Consider the following 22,839-nt stretch of genomic DNA (forward strand, 5'->3'; position numbering starts at 1 on the left):
TCCATAACTGATCCAGAACTATCCTAATGAAATATTCATAAACTAATATCATTAAACTATAAATAACGTCTTATCTTTTCAGATCTAATTACCTATATACTTTTCTTTCTATACTGTATATTATGCATTTTATAGTTTTCTTTTCTTCCACTTCCTTTATGTTGGCACTACTAAAGTTCTGTCATCCGCTTCCCGCTTGCTAACGTTTGTATACGTCATGTCAGTCATGTGTTCGTCTGTGATGCTCATAACAATTATTTGATTTTAGGTTTTCCCACCTACATCCTCCCACAAGTTCAAAATATCATAACGAACATTCTCCTCACGTGTGAAAGTCAACACCGACATTGGCAAATTCATACTATGCAAATTGGCAAGGAGTAAAAGCCAGGTAAAAAAAACTGATACAGAATATCAGAATACGCATAACAGTCTCAAATTCCCCTTATTTACGTGCCTCAATCAGGCCTAGGTATTTTTGCGATCAGCTTGTTTTGCGCTTTTAGTTTTGATGAATTTTGTTGATGATTATTTGTTATGTGTGTGTATCTATATATATGTAAAGTTGTAACCATAGAAAGTATAAGCTTACTACTTACTAGTAAACTGATCAAATGAAAATCGACTTGACCTTGTAAGCTTCGTCCGCTAGACAAGCGATAACGAAAGAAATTGCGTTTCGTTCTAGCTTTTAACACGAATAGCAATTAACTCCTTTAGCTTTTGGGGTTTATCGTCCAGTTTGTTACATTATGTCGACAATTAATTAATTACTGTAGTGTTCCGTTATACAGAAATAGCTATTATGACTGGAACTTATATAAGTTATAACTTCAACATCATCCGGTATACTTGACTAACTAAACTAAAATATAATATTACAAAATTAAAACTAAAATTAAACCTAGAAATAAAATAAAATTATCTACTATAAAATATACTTACCTACAAAAAAAAGGAACCAATTATAAAGAGAATACCCCTTCTAACAGGTCTGTTTGCGGCATGGACCCCATGATACTGGCGGCATTACCTCTCTGTATGGCAAGGGAAATACGTTGAGAGAGGTACGCGCCAGCCCTGGGGTCCCCTGTGGTGTCGACCAGCCGCGCCGACAGTGCTGCCATGAATATTTTCATGTCGGCTGACCAGGGACCCAAAGTCTCAACCGCGAGCGCCGCAAACTCATAGTCGTCGAGCAACGTCGAGTATTTGCGGCGCTTGAGTACTTGGGCCTGGTCAGCGGCAGCGCCGGCTCGAATGCGGGTCCCCTGAATGTGGGACTGTGCAAAGGTGTCGACACACGTTGCGTCCCACACCAGGGCCCTTCCTAGTTTCCACGGCACTAACGTGGCTCCGTCAGGACGCTTGCCGTCGTCCCTCGCCATGCCCACGGGTTCTAAAACCGCAGGCACAGACACGGTGGCGAGCGCGCGACGGACCAAATCATTAATAGTGCCGTGGCGGAATATTCGGCCGGCGCTTCTTGAACATGAGAGGCCATGGCGGCCCAACTGGTTCACATCCTTGCCGCAGGCGCACGTATGGGGAACACATATTCTAGACCCAAGCCTCAAGCATATTGCTATTCTTAAGCTACTTGGGTCCAGAACAGTGCCGATTTGTCTGGATGGGAGAGCCTGTAACCAGTGGCCTGACTATACTTATTATTATTTTTTAAACCAAGCAGATATGGTTGTGAGCGATACCATATATACTCGTAGTTATATGCAAGAAAAAATAGAAAGCTTCTGGTAAGCTTCGGTAACTTATTGGTTAAGAGCGATCGGACCGATGTTCTGAAAGGTAATTTTAACAACTTTACTTCCACGATTTTGTATGCTAGGCGTCTATTTACGGGGCATTTTTTGGGCTGTAGCGCTGTTTGAAGTTATTAATGAATATGTTTTTTTTGCTCCAGCCATGGGAAGTATGGCGCCATTAATTTTAAAACGAATAAATATCAATGAAAAATTAAACTTAAGCAGCTCTATTGCTCTTGTTTACGGTAAAATGTTTTAAAAGCTCATGGTAAATACTTATTTTACAGGATTTGTCTATACCATCACATTAAGAGACACAGGTAATGCTAATATTGAAATCACATAAAAAAATATATTAATCTAGGGCTACAATCCAGAGGTCCAAAAAATCAGGAGTGATTTTATGGAAAAATTAGCACTACCAGTTTCCCCTTAAAGGCATTTAATTTAAAAATTATAAGTGTTGCCTATATTCTTGTAACAGTTTACGCAATATTCACGCAACAACATTTGATCATATTGAATATAAAGTCTGGGATGTTACTGATGCTGAAAGTATGTTTTCTTGGTATTAAGCATTAAAAAAAAAATTATTCCTCTTGCATCGGAAATTGTTCCTTTAATTAGTTAAGTATTATGTACCTATTTACAATATGTTCAAAGACTCGAGTAACAGTATTCTTACCCCCCGAGTTGCACACTGTTTTTATCACACTTGCGAAGTAAAAACTAAATTTTAAGCGAAAGAATTCTTAAATACGGTGACATTTCTAACATTCGTCCGCCATATTGTAATTCTTTGACAGGTTAGGCATCGAACGCACAGACCCATCCGACGTTCAGCAACAATTGAAAATTGTGTAAAAATATCTCAAACGGCTATTAAATTAACCAAATTAAATATTTTTAAACGTGAACAAAAATATACCTCGTTAATTCGTATGAATTAGTAACAAAAAAAGATAGCTCCCTAGAGTGTTATAGATTTTTTTTCGCAATCCATAACTCCCCCGGTAACAATATAGGTAAAAAAGATGGTATGGTATGGTGGACTGTATGAATAAAAGGGAGGAATATACCTTTGATATTGTTTTAATAAATATTTACAATAAACAGAAAATCACATCAACGACACAACCAAATCAGTATAAAAAAGTAACCTGAAGTAATCCGAATGACAAATACTTTTTAAGTCAATTTTGAATTTGAATTTATAATAGACAAATATGAAAAATAAGCCTGATGCTGCAAAGAGTGTGCAACAATAGGCCTTTGTCCTTCAGTACACCTGCATAAAATAAGGTCTTTTTTGAGCGTGTGATGAAAATGTTACAAATAATTCTTCTTCTATGCTAACGTAACTCAAGCAACCATTCGCATTCGCACTACGAGGGAAATGGTGATTAAAAAAAGCGTATAACTAAAGTTATTACCAGCATAAAGCCAGTTTCTAAATCATAGTTCAGCCATAATCGGGACCTCGCGTGACGCCTGCCACGAACTGGCCACTACAGAAACACTATCGAGGGTGATTTATCTAAGGAACATGAAAGTGTTCTTAAAATATAAGCTTAGGAAAACTGATGATAAAAACACAAGAAAAGTGTTTGAAAAACTATCCGAATACGGTTTTTGTAAAAATAAATTGTTTCTATGAACTGAAATAAATGTAATTTACCTATCCACTAAAGAAAACGTCATTCAAGCCGATCTGTGGCGGAGACCGGGTGGATTCTAGATTTTATTATACTAAGCTGTAGCTGTAGTGGTAAGCAGTCTCCGTCGCCTATAGACGCCTCCAGAGGAGGCGTTGCAAAGCGTAACACTCCGCAACCACGTTGAGCACTGGCAACCTTACTCACCGGCAGGAACACAACACTATGGGTAGGCTCTAGTGTTATTTGGCTGCGGTTTTCTGTAAGGTGGATATACTTCCCCAGTTGGGCTCTGCTCTAGATCTGGAATGACATCCGCTGTACTGTGCCCTACCACACAAAGCGAGATGACATTCAGAGTATACCTATCTTTTCGACGTAGTTTAAGGACATACCCGGGTCCAATTTAGATTTATTTATTTATAACGGTGTCTTACGACGTAGCTAACGCAGTGACCTCTAGACCACTCCCATGATAGATGGATGGATGGGCCATGACGTTTATACGTAGACCGCTAGAATCAACCCTTCACGTGTTTGGGTAAAGCTACTGTTTTGGGTCGAAAACTCAGTCCTATAATAGTCCTAGAAAGTTAAGCATAATGAAATTATTTTACTGCCTTCCAAATGTAGGTACCCTACATTTTTAATGCATGTTTTTATATTGAACCACCAATTCGTACAGATCCATACCAATTATCTAATACAAGGAAGCTTTTATCCCGCCTATTTTCACCCCGCATAAGAATCCCATTCGCCCCGCTTAACCTTTCCGTAATAATTTATTATCAAAACCATTTAACGTCTGAAACCCCGCCACCTGTCATCTAATAAATAACAGTCAAAATTCCCCACAACCCTAATAAATGCGTAGGTTATATTAAAAGGGCGTTCAATTAAAGTGTAGGAAATGTATGATTTATGACTAACTCCGTAATGGCCAGTTGGGTTACTATACTACGACTGCATGTGTCATGATCATGACTTAAGATTGTGGTTGAATCACCTGTCCTGTAGTTTCTTACTACGTCAGGCCATAAGCATATTCGTATGGCTTTATAATCTATAGATTTTTTTAGGGAATTGCAGTGAAGATAAGATTTTATTGTTTTTAATTAAAAATACAATGAATGCTTATAAATATGAAGAGTGCCGACCCGTCACACCGAGTTTGAGGAGGATCATTCAATAAGCAGTATTAAAATTTGTAAATAATATTCTAATTCTAGTTTAATATAAATACAGAAAGTTTCCTGTAAAACACCTAAAGAGGCAAGTCAACAACGTTTGATGTCAGGTGTCATTTTACTGTCAATATGTACAATTTGCTTTTATATTCGTTCACGTTCACGTACAACTTTACAGAAAATTTTAAGAAACTCTAATTCTGCGATCTTTTAGTCTAATGTTATCTGTCTCAGTTATCTGGGATGAAATGAAGTATATGTGTGATGATGGTACTTGTGTTGATTGTCAAAATTCGTCATTAACTAACAATTGACTATATATTTAATCGAAAAATGTTTTTATTCAATAAAATAGGCCCCTTATAATGTTAGCTTAGCTATTATTTGACCTAACTAATTATTTGACTACCTCAATTATTAATCATTTGTATAAGTACTTGTTCCCGCGGGAGTTATCAATTGTAAAAAAAAAGCTATAACTCCCCAGGGAGTTATAACATTTTTTTATTTATTATGTCACTAATTCATATAAACCACGTAGTGTAAATGAGTTAGTAGTTTTACTTTAAAAGTACTGCCGTTCATAATTTAATATGTTTGTTTATGTTTAAAAATATTTAATATGTTTAATTTAATCGCAGTTTAAAATATTTTTACATAATTTTCAATCGTGGCTGAATGCCGATTAGGCCTGTGTTTTCGATGCCTAACCTGTCAAAGAATGACAATATGGCGGACGAATGTATGAAATGTCACTTTATTTAAGTATTATTTCGCTTAATATTTAGTTTTTTCTCCGCAAGTGTGATGAAAAACATTGTGTGTAACTCCGGGGGTTAGAATATTGCATCCCCGGGTCTTTAATTACCGCTTCCAAAATTTCATTTACCCCCCCCCTCGTTGCACAATTTACTATTATTATATCATACTATTGTATCGCATTCAAATATCGGGAATTTCTGGCGTATGGGAAACTTCCAGGTGGCGGTTATCGAGTAATATTGGAATTACCCGATTTACTCGTACTGACCCAGTAATCTGACAGCTGAGGTTTGATGTTTGCCTGTGCCAATACTTGGCGTCTGCCATTTACAAGTGTATAGTTCAAAGTTTAAGTGTGTCTATCGTGAAATAAATTAAATTATCTCTAGTTTTGATGATACAGTTTTATGGAATGTGTGTCAAACAGAGTGAATCTTTAGTGACGGTTTTTAAATAAAGCAAAATTATGTGAACGCTGAAAAATGTGCAGGACTATTAAATAAATGCTTTCTTTGTGGTTGCTTCCCATCAGGTAATGGTAATCTCAACATCCTTAAGTTATAAGGTAAATACGAGTACAACACTGTTTGACACCGTCCTAGTAGTAAGTAGGATGCACCTTTATTCAAAATTCATCGCAAGTGAATAACAAGGTGTCAATTATTGGTAACATGGTGGCAAATATTTATTATTTTATTTAAATTTCATTGCACAATATACGAGTATCAAATAAAGTACAAATGGCAAACTTAATGCCTAATTATTTGATGTTTATCTTGCACTAGAGACTTAAGAAAAAAATCGTTCAAAAGCTAAAACCTTTGTTCATGTAATGTCACAAAAAATAAATCTGAAGTCGTCTCGTTTGGCTCAGACAAGAACAGATCATCTGCATGGAAAAAACCTGGATAAATGCAGATCGTATTATATTAAAGTAAGTATACTAAATTAATCATAAAACCATTAGGTTAAACAATGATAACGTTTACTGCTCTGTATGCTTAGCCAACGTGCCAATCGTTAACGCTCCGAAGAATAGCGTAGTCATCTCTCTCTATTACTCTTCCATATTAGTGCGACAGTGACAGTTGGATTTAGTTCACTACGGAGCGTTAACGATTGGCATGATGCCTACGCACCCAGATGCCAAGGTTTTTTAATGCAGATAAAACTATTTGTAGAGCTTTATTAATATACTCGATTAAATACGTATTTGGTTATCTTCAGCAAAAACGTGTTGAGCCTTGGATGCCTTAGACAGCGCGGTGACACCCAACCTACTTAACTTGATATGTAAGTTTGCAATAGATTTATAAGGTCTTAATAAGGGCTGACATCTGTGACCCTAATCATGTTTCCATTGATTTTTTGTCATAAGATTTGCTTTTGCCGTCGTAATTGTAGCCTTAAGGCCTTAAGGTTGACTGGTAGAGAATGCCTAATGGCATTGAGTCCACTTTTTGTACTGTAAGGTTTTTTATTTTGTGCAATAAAGGTTAAATATCAGAATATAAATTCATGTAAATTAGTTTAGCATAATTTATAGCGTAATTTTATATTATGAGTATAAATTTCGAAATCTAAATAAGTAAATAAATAATAAGTACAGTTGGCTAGTGAAACTTATATAAAACCTTGTTAAGGTATCGGAGTACTAGTCTCTGTCCAAGTAGGTTAATGTCATCGTTACTGAACGTATTGTCAACTTACGTCATTGGCTATAGAGATGAAAACAGGGTGTCATCTGTCATCTATTGGGCATCAACGTGCCGCGCACTAGGACCTTTACCTTATTTTTTATTTATTTATAGTATGTCCGCTTTTCTAAGATCAATTACGCCATAGTAAATGTATGGCGAACTTGATCTTAGAAATCAGACATGCTATAAGTACCTAAAGAAATAATTCCCCGCTTCGGGCAAGATTCAACCTTGCAACGGTTTAGATTAGAACACCGATCCGATCGCTCTTAACCAACTGGAGGCCTACCGCGAAAATCGAAGTTCGTCAATTGCGGGCATTTTTATCAGTCACTCTAATTACGTCTTAGTGAGAGTAAAAGAGAAAGATCCCCGCAATTTGCGAATTTCGATTTTCCCGGTAGGCCCCCTGAGCTACGAGACTAAACTTAAAAGAAGCGCGCGAATTTTTAAATTCGTTTTTTTTTTCCTTTAATTTAATAAGTTTTAGTATTGTTTGTAGACGTAACTGCTTGATAAAAAGTTTACCTTATTTTTAATTAAGAAGATAGCTTCGATAAAATACTGTTGAATATCACAGAAGTTTTCTAAGACAAATTACTAAGTGACCAAACCTTTCATTGTCCAACTGTACCTAATTGAAAGTAAGTATTGTGCACAAATCTTTTTCTGTCAATTGCATTTAGTTTTTTTTACCCGAATTTTCAAAAAACAAATTGTTAATTCAATTCAAATATACTTAATCATTTCGAATCACAATTAATCCCACGTTGTTTTATCATTCATGTAGTCTTGTGTGGTATAATAAGCTTTAGAAATAATTTTACGCTTTACATGATTCGTAAATTTATTAATTGATAACTCAGTAATATAGTTTGGAAGTTTATTATAGAATCTCACACAATTACCCATGAATGATTTTTTAATTTTATGGAGCCGAGTGAAGGGCACGGCGAGCTTATGTTTATTTCTAGTATTAATATTATGAATGTCACAATTTTTCTTAAAATCGGCAATATTTTTATGCACATACAGAATATTCTCATAAATGTATTGACAGTGCACTGTCATGATGTCAATTTCCTTAATATAGATCATGTACGTATTACAGTACATGTTGTATTACATGTAATCAATCATGATTATGTGGAATCAATATCGAATAAAAAACCAAAATTTCACGTTATATACAATGTGAATAAAACTATAATTAAGTAATCCATTATGTTTTGTGATTTTATTATTGACTCTCGATACTACATTCATTAAATAACCAATCATCATTTAATTTGAAATAAAAATACTTAGAAATCCCATTGATTTTTAATAAATACTATGTTAGATCATTAATAACCTAAACAATAATTCACGCACGCTTCCCAACACCAAATAATTAAACTATTAACTCACCATAAACAATCCATTGAAGACGATCAGCAAATATTTTATACATCTACTACCGCAGCCCTCCATCTTGAAAAACAAACACACAACCGGATTCAAAACAAGCGCGCCAAAACTGACAGTTCCAAATTTAAAAGTTTATTTTTTATTTTTCACGGACGCGTTCACTCGGCGGAGACGCGACGAGGTCTGTGTATCAAGCCAGTGGCGTTGAAATAAAGTGCCGCTCCGTTGCTACGATTTCGGTATTTAGTACCCCAGTAGTTTGATGGTGTGAAATCGCGTGCGGGGTTGACTCAACTACCCCCAAATTAGTCTGACCTCGTTATTTAAGGGTGTAAAGTATGTGAAAGGATCGCAGTGAAATGGTTTTGGGTTGGGTTATTGGTCCCGGGTTTCGGTTATTAATGTGTGACGGTGTAGGCGGGTTCGTTAGTTCGAAGATAATTGACTTCCGTGTGGTTGGTAGGTACTTGTTTTTTTAGGAATTTGGTTTGGATGCGATTTAATTTTACTAATGGTGACAAGCAATTTACTTTGAACGCATCGTAAATCTTATCTAAGTCAGTGGACAAGTAAATCATTAACACGTTTTTTATTAATGTAATTATTATACATATAAACATTTACTGTTCTTATACATAGGTAAGTATTTAGTAATTAATACATTTATAGACTGTCATAAAAACATTGATACCAAAATAATGCAGCTGTAAAATTATGATCTGGCTCATGAGATTTTTTACAGTCACCATCATCATCATGCACTCTAGCGCCTTGCCAATAACTTGCTCAGATATTTGTGAGTACCTTGGCCGCCGAGATCAGACCCGACCCGATATATCAGATGACAACTGTACAGTTAGACCAAGATAAGTCTGCAATGATTTTAATAGCACACGCAGTGGAAGTTTTATTTATACGTCATAATTTGATAGAACTTTGACGTGTAAAAAACACTTGCACTGCATTGCAAAATCGTTGCAAACTTGTCTTGGTTTGACTCTAGCTATAAATGTTAAATTAGGAAGCAAAAGAATAAATGTTGTATCAATGTCGTAAAGTATGTAAAATGGTGCTACTTTGCTCCCCTCTGGGTAACCACGCTCCAATTCAGTAAAATTACTTAGACGTTATATAGGCTGTTTATTTAGTCACCTGCAATAATTTACGGGGTGAATATATAGGTCATACTGAGCAACTTTTACTATGGAGCCAATTCCTAAATCGCGAAAAAAATTGGCTGTTTCATACATTTTGGGTATCTGATCTTGAGATTTTCTATGGGAGAGTATACATTTTTTTTCTGATTTCGGGGTTGGTCCCATAGTGAAAGTTGCTCAGTATGACCTATCTATTCAGTCCGTAAATTATTGCAGGTAACTAAAAAAACATACTGTATTCAAATATAAAATTTCCGTGTTACTATTTATACTCGTATACCCAGATAAACGAAATTGAATATATATTCTGAATTGTGGTGCTTATTATTCTGGAGCACAATGGGGTAACTTTGCGCTCCTATGTTAACCATAGTTAGGAGCAAAAATAAACCAAATATCTTTTGCTCCTTATTCATTGCTTCAGAAATATAAAACAATAGTTCATGACGTCGATTTACCGATAAAAATAAGTTAGATGAGATATTCTGCATACTATCAATTCGGTTGAATATTTAATAATGTGTAGTTTGAAAAAATATTGATAATTTCCTTAAAGTGGAGCAAATATTGGAGCAAAGTAGCACCATTTTACGCCGGTCCAGTGGTCTTATTAATTTAGGTCAAACTACAGTGGACAGTGTAACGTGATTTATTAAATTAGCTCCGGGAATGCACAGCTGGGATTTCATTCGGCATTCCGGAGTCACAAAGACTTCTTTACTGATTTGTGTGACTTGTGTCCTGAGCCAAGTGCTTTAATTACTGAGTTTCTTTATTACCCGCTTTGGTGTTGGGATTTTGTATCAAAATCTTAGGATACAGGTGATCGAGGTTGCATGTTAAGTAAGCTAACGTTTCCCTTTTTACAAGCTTTTATTTAACTTGCCCTGTTAGTATGTATGTATGTTAATGTGGGTCAAATCTTGGAGACTAAATTTAACCCACTTCTCGATTTCCGATTTAGCTGATAATTTGCATACATATGTAAGTCGGTTGACAATCCAATTTTATGGTACTATCGAGCTGATCTTATGATGGAGACAGGAGGTGGCCATAGGAACTCTGTGATGAAACTACGCAACCTAATTATGTTTGGGGATTTTACAATTTTCTCAATGACTATTAGTTGCCTGTGGAAAGAAAAGTACAGTCAGCGTTAAAAACTTGTACTAAAAACGTTTTTTTTTTTGCCAAAAACTTATGTATTACAGTCCATCTAAGCTTACTTTGGACCGATTTAAACAGAACAAAGTCAGGGAGTGTCTGTATAAAGTCAATTGGACATAATTTTCATAACTTTCTAGAGTCGAACCAACACATGTTCTAAATACAACCCTCTGGACAGGACTTTGGCATTGGAGCTTTCAAATAGTCTCGCTTACCTACATACTTCTATGGCTCAATTAACACACGGGAAATAGCCAAGAAGCCGTTTTTGGTTGGGTCTTAGGTATTGTATTTTCAAGTTAGGTAATTGAGGTTATCTCCAAATGTCTCAAAAGTAGCTTGAAGTTAAACAACAGCCTGGTTATATGGTGTAATGGTTTTCCTGGGATTAAAAACTGAATATTTGGAATCCAACCAAACAATAAAAATAAATTTAAAAAAGCATATTCCATGAACTGTAGCGAAATATAACATTAATATAAATAAAGATTGTACCTATTACATGACGGCCAAACAACGATAAGAATGCACACTTAAAATTCTCAAGCACTACAATTAATTTTCCCTAAAAATTGCATGTATTTCGTCCAACATTCCTGTTAACATTTTATTGGATGCAGTCAAAACCGTCGTATTACGGCATTGCCATGGCAACGCTTTCGAACCACCGAGTTCCTTCACCTTGGTGGCAACACCCATGTCTAAGGAGTTCAATGTACTGATTTCCATGGGACTAGTGATTTTACTGTTTCCTTCCGAATCTAGTAAAATACACGAAAGCAGATTGGATTAGCCTATCTTATAGTCTAGATAAAAGCACAGAATAAATAATAGTCTACCGTACAGAAAGGAAACTCCTTACAAAACCGAAGTTTGACAGCGATCCAGGGACGAATCATGTTGTCCCTTTCCAATGTATGGCACTATACCTTTCGGCTATTTAGTGTTGTCAAAATTCTAGTGATTAACTTATCTATGCTTGTGCTTGCAAAGGAACGTTAAGTTGTGCTAACGCTAATAATTGCTCGTAGCGATGCTGAGTCGAACCCCGAACGCCAAAACGCTGCAGTTTCCTCCCAATGATAAAAGTTTAATCTGGGGGCCAAGCTAAGATGACAATCGTGGTTACGCCAATCGACACTTAAACAATAACCCCCTTATTCATAAACGTGTACTAAAGTTACGATGCCGCTAATAATCGTTTGTCCCTTTCCATCATACCAATACGTCGGAAAGGGACAAAAGATTATTAGCGGCATCGTAACTTTAGTACACGTTTATGAATACCCCCTTATTCATAAACATGTACCAACTAAATGGAAATAGTCACGTGACTTCTCGTACCATTTTTCTATTGTCGTTTGTCGATGTGCAATTGTCATGTTGGCTAGGCCCTTAGTGGTTGTGAATGTTAACCGGTAGTCCTGAAAAGGTCCGCGAAAATATAAACAGGCCAACCATTTGTTGACTTTATTGAATTCAATCATGAATACTAGTAGATTGAATCATATTTAGTGTTGAAGATATCACTACAAGACCAAAGGAGGATGGGCAGATTTGTATGGACACTGGCCTATGAACCAATAAGAATAAGCGCCAGTATCGGAAATATTTTTTTGTATACTCCATTTTTTTGTATCGCGAGACTTGTCATACTCGTATCTCTGTTGAAAAGAAAAATACACCAAAAAACATAAGAAAACGAATAAAAAACTAAAATATCGTGACACAAAATCATCGACAATAACAAAAACTTCATGATCTGAGACACAGGAACTTAGTATCGAAAAAAACTATATAGTCACGTTTCGACTCGCACTACTTTTTTCGGCGATAACTTTTTTCACACAAAGAATTGGGACTACGTGCCATAGTAAAAGTTTTACAACTTAGAATTACCTGTCCGGTGACATTACGCTTGCCCTTAATGCTCAAACAGGCCACTTTGCCCACCCTCCTTCAATCTGAACATGCCACGTAAGGGCAAAGTTAAGAAAAAAATCGCAATTATTGAAAACGTTTTAACTAAACATTAATACACCAACTACGTAAAATAGTAGGATTAATTACAGGACATAACAACAATATGGGTAAAACAGACAGCCCCATGTGCAGAGCGTGCATGGAAGAAGAAGAAACAACAAAACATATTCTCCTAGACTGCAAACAGGTAGACAGAAGTATACAGGAACAAATACCTAGGGACTCCGAGCACACTAGGAGAAGCAATTAGCAACCTGAAAACTTTGCTAGGCTTCGTGGAGGAGCTGGGGTGGTTGGAGTAGCGCTACCTCGTTTCACGCAAAATAGGCACAATGGTTGTCGATTTGCGGAAAATGCCCAGAAGCACTAACTAACTAACTAACTAAACATTTTCAACAACTTTCGTGAACGTATTTGTGTCTAACGACGCCATTGCGTTAAATTTTATTGATTTGATAACTAATTCATTAAACGTCCGGTAACTTTGTACGGCCCTGCCCAATGACCGATAAGTACCTAAAATGTTTTTCTAAGTCCATTTAAATTATATTTTCTTTTATTCCTTCTTTTAATAACATAATTCATTTAATAGCGTGTCAAGAAGTCTGTCGAATGTCAAGATCATTGGACCTAGGTCTTATAAATCTAGCCCTAAATTTTACCTGGTCGCTTAGTAGCAATGAACCTGACACGAAAATGGTTATGCTAATATAATGTGGCAACATGTTAGAAGAATATTACTTAAGTTTTAATAGGAAAGGTTATTTCATATTTATGATTGTTTCTAGGTATATTTAAGTGTTTAATTAAATTGGCTATTAACCTCTTGTAAACGCGCGTGCATATTTCATGTCAACTAATATAAAATACAACGACTGATTGAGAAGTATCCGAAATGAACAAAAAAGGCAAGATATTTCAATCTGACTAATCTGGGGGGCACGGTAGTGTCCCCGCCAAGACGAGCCAAGCGAAGCGCGTTCGTTACATGAAGTATTGTAGGAACCTAAGAACAAAACAGGAATGAATAGTGAATATTTTTTTCACGTTACGCCCATGTGACGGTAGCGAAACGGCCAAGCCACATATTTGAACTAACGTGTACAATTTGTGAAGTTAGGTCTTGTAGAGTTAGAAGCTTGGCTCTACATGAGATCCGATAACTTTTTGACAGTGCGAGCCTTATGATTTGGATGAAAATGTTTTTGGTGGATTTAGTTTTCTACATATACTCCTTCTAGCTCGATACAACTAAACCCAAGCTTTTCCAGTGCCATTATTCCGTTTTTATATTATAATATTCTGTATTTTTTTAATACTTTTGAGACAGATTGCAAATTACGATACAAAATAATTTTTTATAATTATTTTTATAGGTACTTAATTCTGCGGCTGAAGCACGGTCGTATTTTTATCACTTGTCACTATGCCTGTCACTTTCTAACAAATATGTGCTTAATTTGGTTGTCCCATTTTAATACAATAAGAAAATTTCGAACAGCTTGAAGTGTTATTTCATTACGGTGGTTCTATAATAAAAATCATACTTTTAACTTTTTCGTTTAAGAATATTTTAATCAAAAACAGTTTATAATGACATTCCCACACATTGTAGTCAATCGACTAGGATCCTTTTTCCAGTGTTTTAGTTTTCATTCATCATGAGGTCATAAGCATGATTTACATCATGACTTTCATAGGTAGGTACAGTCAAGGTATTAAATATTGATACCTGTTTGATTGATACAAAGTGACAAAAATATGTACACACTACCTTAATATATATGCAATAAGGTCGTGTATACATATTTTTGGCACTTTGTCCGTATCGATATTTAATACCTTGACTGTACATGAATACCGTTATTACTAAAAACATTAAAATTTGCTTTAACCGACCATTGCCCTCAAATCCTAATCCAAAACACCAAAACACTTATTACTTTATAATTTACTTTATAATTACACAAGATAATTGCTACCTGGATGTAAATAGAACTGACAACGAGGTCCCGATGTTATCTAAATAACTGTGTTATATTATATATTATGTATGTATGAAACTACTTAATTTTACTTTTCCACTGTGTCCTATACATTATCGATCAGAGTTGAAGGCTTAAAGATGTACTAGAAATGGCTGTGTAGTAAAGTGCGTAAAGTCAAACATGCTCTATAATAGCTATAGGGACCGTGCGCGTTGGAGGGTCTGCCATCTTGTGGTCTGAATCGGAACCATAAACATGCACATGTACACGTCACGTGTTTTCTTGTGCATAGTAGGTTCTGCCATCTTGTGGGCTACATCGTAACAAAAAACATCACATTTACGCCTCGCGCCAAAAATCTGACGGCTCCTGTGCTGCCTCCTATTTACAGTTCATGCACGCTCCCTATACAATCATATCTTAGGGCATTGATTACCTTTTTAAGGGGAAATATTTGTTAAGGCCTTTTTCAGATTTTTTTTTTTTTAATCAATGTTGCAATCTCGCAGGCGTGAGCGGAGCCTCAAAAATGTGCGATAAGGACAACTTGACAACAAAAAATGTCGAGAATGACATCGAGGTTTCGTTTTCGACATTTTCTTTTCTTTCAAAACTCGTAAAATCGTAAGTTCAGTATTCTTACAGTTAGTTTCGATTTCTGTAAAATATGAAATAATAGTCAATGAGTTACGTAAATATTAAATAAAACAGTCGTCAGCAGTTAAGGACATTGAGTAGGAACTAAAGGGGATACTGGTATACTTGAGAGTTTTCTATGAAATTTTGAGAAAGCTGTTTAGGTTCCTCAACTAAGTATGCCATCTTTTCTAAATCTACAAGTTGCAAATGAACAACTCTCAAAAAAATCTCATACAACCAATCAACAAACAACAACCTTAAAATTCTACAATCAATCAACAAATCCTAAAATGTTAAATGGGGTCCTGGTTCAGTATTTTCATAATACTATCCGCTCTAGCTCCTCAAAATATTCGGCCAAAGTTCTCAAAGGTTAAATCAAAGTGCTAGATCTAGGGCAAGACAATCTTCGCCCCGGTTTCGTTTCTGTCTAAAAATATTCTTGAAGACACCCCTAACCTAACCTCGATTTCAGTGAATTCTCTTGGCTTACTTACATTTAATTTACATAATTTTGGAACGGTAGGTTTTGTTAATAGGGTTGTTTCCAATTTTTTGAAACGCTTGTATTACGTTCTATATTAACTAAAAGTTGCCCTAAAATTCAACTGTTATACTAAAAACGGCTTTAAATACGTCAAATTAACAAAATATATTTTGACAGATGCTTTCGCGCCCAAAACGCTCTTTGAAAATTGTGTGACGTCACAGTTTACGGTTTGACACATAACTACATACACACGTAGAAGATACGAACTGTCAACTGACATTTGTCATTTGTTGTTTATCGCCTAACTGTCAACAGTGTCAATCTGAGAGTTGTGACGTCATCAGAATCTTCAAAGACGTTTCGAGTGTGGTCACGTGACGTGTGCCAAAAGATATTTTAAATTCAATATTAACAAAAATATGGTCATTACAGGTCCCTTAAAAGTAGTTTAACATGTTCTTATAATCCAAAAAAAATATTGGGATACAATTCTGCCCTAAGATTTGTAGATGGAAACAACCCTATTAAGAATGGATTATTATGAATGTACATTACTTAAGAAAAATACTGTTTAAAATAATATTTTTAACTTATGCCGCATATTTATTATATTTAGTAGGTATAATGTAGTATAAATTAGATTTATGTTATTTATATAAGATTTGCATGCCCATTAGTTAACTGTATACATACACCACTGTTCTTTGAACTGTATTTGACAACAACCACTTGACTGTATTCTAGCAAATAAGTGATCTAATATTTGGTAAAAAATGGGCACTATAATAGTATTTTATGCATCAGTTGTATAAGAAGGGTCAAAAAAGGCTAGTGGCGTGAGTTACAATGTGAGCCGGAGCCGAAGGCGTAGGCGAACATTGTAAAGGAATACGCCACGAGAATTTTTTGACCTACTTATACAACGTTGCATACAATATTTTTCCTACGAGTCAACAAAAATAAATCTTAATTTAGGTAAACAAATTACAGCAAAAGTATATAGCCAAGATGCGCGAGCATACCTTGTTACGCGCCCGGCCCGCCCCGGGCCGCGGCCGGCCGGTCGGCGACACCTCCTCGTAACTCATGAGGCCCTGGTACTTGCTACTTGCTAAATTAATTTTTTGGACAGTTTTTTCTCAATTTTGGCCACCGTAGCCTACGGAGACTAACAAGCAACGCTAAGCGGTCTTCGTAGTCTATGGGTGTTGCTATATTACGGGTGTCACATGCGTGTTTCTGACTTATGAAGTAATTATTTTTACTATGCAACCAAATGAATATTTTGTAAGTTGGCAGCAATGCACTTAGTTTAAAACTGTATTCGTTTTGGTTTTGTTAGGTTGGTAGCCATTAATCGCAGTAACATTATAGCTTATAAAAGCACAAGAGCTTTTATGAGGAATAGACAATATAGACTTTTCTTGAAATCTTTTATGTATGTTCTTATATTCGTGTTAATGAATGCATAAATGACAGATAACAGTAGAGGAGTAGGAAAAAATATTAAAAATGTCCCACAATTAATGAATTAAATTAATTTATTAAAGAAAGCAGATTATTTTCATATTTAAGTAAGGCATTTAAAAGTTCTATTTAACTTATATTCAGATTGTAACTGCTCCAGCATTACTGCTGATGTAGTCTTCTAGTGTTGTTATGGACTGCAAGGGTGCCGCCAGCAGCGGGCCGTGGCCCAAGCTGTCGATGGTCAGCGCTGCAGAGTGAGAAACTGACGTACTATACGCGCCGCGTTCAAAATTACCTACCGCTTTCTGCATCTGACCCTTGATCCAGCCACCCAGCGAGAGTCTCTCTAGGCGTTGGTCGATACACTTCGCTATGAGACCGTTCGCTGACACGACTATCGGAACAATTATCGTCGAGTCAACATCCCACATGGCGGTTATCGCATGAGCCAAGTCTAGGTAATGGCTGGACTTGTCCTTCTCGGCTTTCACGAGTTTCTTATAGGAGGTTGGTGACGTCGACGAACACGGTTCGACACTGCAATCGGTTTATCAGCAAGAAATCTTAATTTTCCGGGACGATTTGACGTATCCTGCAGCAATGCAGTCTGCTACTTGTCAGCTGCTGAGTACATTGCCTGCTTCAGGAGTCGGCAAACTTTTGAGAAGAAGGGTAAAGCAGAAATCACTAGTTTTAGGAAGCTAAAAGATCCGCAAATGTCGTTTTCAGTGTGTAAGACCTCTCAAGGGTTATTTTATGGGCGACTTAAAAGGAATTCCTAGTTACAAACGCTCTCGACTGTTTCCTCCCTGGATTTTTAACCTAGAGCAATGATTTTTTCAAATAAGATCAATATCATCAGTATCTGTGCCGCTATGTTTTGCTTTTTTGGATTATTATATTTCGAAGAATCTTACAACGCCTCGAAAATCGCAAAAACGGCTTAATTGAATTGGCTGCAAAAAAAGGCGCAGTATACGAATATGACAACAAATATCATAGATTATTTCTTCTTTTGCGTTTTGAAGGAGGAAACAGCCGAGAGCGAAACCTCAATTTTTGAGTTTTTTGCGTGGGAATTTTAGTCTGTGCTGCAGCTGTCCTTATCGCAAGCACGCAGTTCCGCCCACCGCAGCGTGACAGATAAATAGCTTGAAAATTCGAGATTTGAAAAGTTACTCTTAGCTAGGAATTGCTTTTAAAGAGTCCTGGCCGACCCCTGGCCTATTTGTAACTTTGGACTATATACCAAATTTCAACGTCATATAAATTAATCTGTGTTATAAAAACATTCTTCACCGTGTATTGGATAATAACAGTTCATTCACCTAGCATTTTTGTATATATATATTAAAGTGCCCCGGAAATATGACCCGTTTAAGCGGACTCTATATAATCCAATTAGTTGTCGCAAGTGATTGTTAAGGGAAAACACTGAACCCTCGCGACAGCCACCACTTCCTGTAATCATTAGTCATTTATACAGTAACCTGTCAAAACATTGCTATCGTAATGTTTCGAATCCACTACAATTTCGTCGAGGTCTTTGTGTTTACATATTTTGTAGCTTATTTATTATTGATACTTACAAGCTGTTATTTTAAGATATATTATAGTTTTTATTATTTCTAATAATTAGTTTATTGATGTTGTCGATGCTGTTGTAGCTTTTATTGTAGTCTGTACTTTCCATTCAACAGTCATCTAGTAGATACACAGACATCTCTAGACCATTGTAACAAACCCAAATTCAGTAAGTTCGCGTTGTTTTTTCAATAGATTTCCTATATTATTCGGTCTCCATTCTCCATCATCAGGCTGCGTAACCAACATGCCAATCATTTACACTTCGTAGCGAACGAAACACAATTGTCACCGTCGCACTAATAGAGATAGAGAGAGAGAGCTGACTAAAGTCACAGCGGTACGATACCAATCTGTTAGTGTCAAAAGTGACGATTTTTGGATGATGAAAAGTCACTTTTCACACTGACAGATCGGTATCGTACCGCTGTGTCTTCTTGTAAGAATTGTTCGAATCGAGCCGTATGATTTTCATAAGCAATCCAAATTTGTCGCCATCGGATACCAATAACTACATATGTAATCCAAAAACGGTAATACTAAGCAAGTTAAACAAAACCCGAAAAAGGGTGTTTTACCATGTTATTACGCGGTGGCTTACGTGAGCGAATAACTCGCGATCGGACGCGGCGCGGCGGCCCAACGGCATTCGCGTTCACAACGAGATCGCCCACGTAGGACACTTCCATAGGTATCTAAGGATTGAATTCACCCGTGCCGCGCCGCTTCGCGTTCTCCAGTTATTCGCTCACGTAAGCCGACACCTTACCTACTGGGGTTGTGATAAAATGTCAGTAAAAAAATACAAATGATACAAATGTAGGAATTGTAAAGTGTTTGTCTTTGAATCTACAGAAACTCAGACATGTTGCTTCTATTTTCTTTTAATTTAACTGCGGTACATTCAACGTTGACTTTGACTTTCCCATTTGCTGTAATAAAGGCCTTGAAAGGCCATATTGTAGAGGTATAAATTTGCGAACGATGGTATCGCCAGGGTTGCTTTTGTGCGTGGTGTTGTGGTGACGTTGGCATGGTGACGGTCGATAGCTTTGACCTACGAGGACTGTCGGTGTCAAAAGTAGTATAATAGGTAGTTATTTTATTATTTACGACATTGGAACCTAATCGCGTACATTTCAAAATTACCTCCGTGGTTTCGAGGAAGGCATCGTCACCGGGGTCACAATGAAAAATGGCTAAATTTGACTTAATTGGGTACTTGACACATGTTGAATATTATAACAAAATTTAGTTAAATGGATAGAAAATGAGCCATGCATTATAAAAAAGTGGAATTTAAAAATTTATATTGAGATTTAAAAAGAATACAAGGCTCCGAAATCTCAAAAAAAAATTTTTTTGTCTTTCAAAAATAGAAAAGAAAATGGTACCATTCGATTCCTTACATTTTATTGACAAATAAATTGTATGACAACTATACACATAAACGCGATATTTCAGGGTCAAAATGGCAATTTCCTTGATCTTCCATATATTTAGGACAGATTTATATGATGTGACGTCACATCACCTTATCATTTTGTTAGAGGCGTTTCAATCGTCGAGTGCGAGCGTCAGACTTTAACTCTCATTTCTGATATTTGTGTTGCTTAAATGCCATGAGTCCTATATAGACATTTGATCCTCAGGAAAATCAAGATCGTTTGACATTATTTACAAAAAACTGTCAAGTAGCCAATTATATGCGATCGTCTCTTTTTCATAAATAATCAAAAAATCGAGACAGTTTAAACCATTGTTTTACTTAGTAGTTTTAGTATTGCGTTACAGCAAAGATGGAACATTTTCGAATCTATGTGACATTTTCGAACTTTTTATGCCAAGTGCTACGTCAAATACGATGGTCCTATCCTGGGATATGTATGTGTCCTCGCCAGTACCCCTAGTGTAACTTTGATCGACATCATAACGTGACGAACGCGTTTGCGTTAAGTCTCATTTTGTATAGGATTTTGAGTTTCCAAAACGTCCCGCTTGGCGCGCTCTTTCGAAATCCAATACAAAATGAGACTAAACGCAAACGCGTACGTCACGTTTGGAAATCGAATTTATTTACACTAGGGGTACAGATCAAAGAATGTGATCGTTTCTTAAAATGTTTCCCTCATAATGAAATTAACAATTCGAATATCTGGCCACGACATATGCATTTATTAACAACATGTGCTAACTTAGCGTGGTCGGAGTTTATATAAACTATTTTGAAAAAATGACGACCGGTCTGGCCTAGTGGGTAGCCCTGCCTATAAAGCTGATGGTCCTGGGTTCGAATCCCGGTAAGGGCATTTATATGTATGATGAACACAAATATTTGTTCCTGAGTCATGGGTGTTTTCTATGTATATACTTATAAGGGTGTATTTATATATATAAGTGTGTATATCGTCGCCTAGTACCCATATCTTTACTAGTTTGGGGCTAAGTCGATCGAAGGGGAGTGGGTGTTGTGTACGATAAAAAAAAATCCTAAGCTAGAAACGGTATTTTTGACACAATATTAGTACAAATGATATATTAAACTTATAAACGAACTCCTTAGGTACTTAAAACATCTGTCTGATAATCAGCGTCAGAATAGGAGTCTAACACCACTACTGAGGAGAGGAGGCCCCCTTTGGGCAAGATGAAACGGGCAGCTGTCCGCACGGTACCTATACATTTTTACTGCGCGTCTGTACTTATTACAAAAGGCTCACTACAGATATCTAGTGGAAGTAATATTTAAATATTACACAAAAGTTTTCATGCTAACAGTACCTGTTCCAAGTAACACTTTCCCAGGAAAGTCGGATCATAAATTGGAACAAAGCAAATGACGGGCTTTCATTGTTCATCGTCATCGTACGTCATGGCGAAACTAAAGGAATAAAAAAAACGGGCAAGAGGATGTCAGTACATACTCGGTGTAGGGTTCCACAGTTACCATTCTGTCAGAATTACCTAAACAGCCCCCGTTGACTTGGTATCATGTACATTATTAGCATAAGGGAGTACCTTCACAGCACTTTGTACGTCTTTTCACTAAAAAGAGAAGACTTTTTATAATAATTCAAAAACGGCTGGACCGGTCATGTTCGCTATAGTTTTCATTGAAAGTACTTGTTCTGCTTTTGTTTTAAGATTTTTTTTCATAATTTTTGGACCCATGGGTCAAAAGTTAAAGGGGGGGGGGGGGGCACACATTTATTTTCTTTCGGACCGATTATTTCCGAAAATCTATCCAACGACACCTCACATCATTGGGTTAAAGCCATAATTTAAAAAAAAAATGTATGGGAGGTATCCTAAAAAAAATATACTTTTTATTTTATCGTTCTGTCGCCATTTATAATTTAATTTAATAAATATACTTATAATTTATGTATCTATACCAAATTGCGGCTTTCTGTCACGGAGCCCAGCCGCGGACGGACATGGCGAAAATATAAGAGTTCCTAGGTAACTACGGAACCCTAAACATCACAAGAAATGAAGGACACTTTCAATTTGGAAATGAAATATTTCAATTCCCATGCAAAAATATGAGAATATTCCGAATATTTTCCATGTGGAAATTCTGTAAACTTTCCGAACATACATCAGTAAGATATAATAGGCAATGGAGATTGTAGGTACTTATATTAAATAACTGATATGACGTTTAAACTTCATATTAATGTACCGTAAAACAACGTATTTTCCCTATAATACATACTTGTATTTACTAGTATTACATAGGTACATGACGCACGTAATATTTACAGACTCATGGAAGGTGTGTCTTGTCGTCACCCGCAAATATCAAAACAACGGAGGGTTATATATTTAGCACCAATTACATATAACACGATCATTTGATGGGTTCCATTGTCTTCCATTGA

At 36.3% G+C, this 22,839-nt stretch overlaps 1 protein-coding gene across 1 annotated transcript in view; it reads right to left on the bottom strand.

The window, feature by feature from the left end:
* Positions 1-8,701, bottom strand: part of LOC133521128 (23 kDa integral membrane protein-like) — a 36,783-nt gene extending 28,082 nt beyond the window's left edge. The window contains exon 1 of the mRNA XM_061855911.1: positions 8,478-8,701. Within this exon, the coding sequence (XP_061711895.1) occupies positions 8,478-8,540 (63 nt within the window). The 5' untranslated portion in view covers positions 8,541-8,701. The remainder of the gene's footprint in view (positions 1-8,477) is intronic.
* Positions 8,702-22,839: the final 14,138 nt, after the last annotated feature.

The sequence above is a fragment of the Cydia pomonella genome, chromosome 9, assembly GCF_033807575.1.
Source record: "Cydia pomonella isolate Wapato2018A chromosome 9, ilCydPomo1, whole genome shotgun sequence".
NCBI lineage: Eukaryota > Metazoa > Arthropoda > Insecta > Lepidoptera > Tortricidae > Cydia > Cydia pomonella.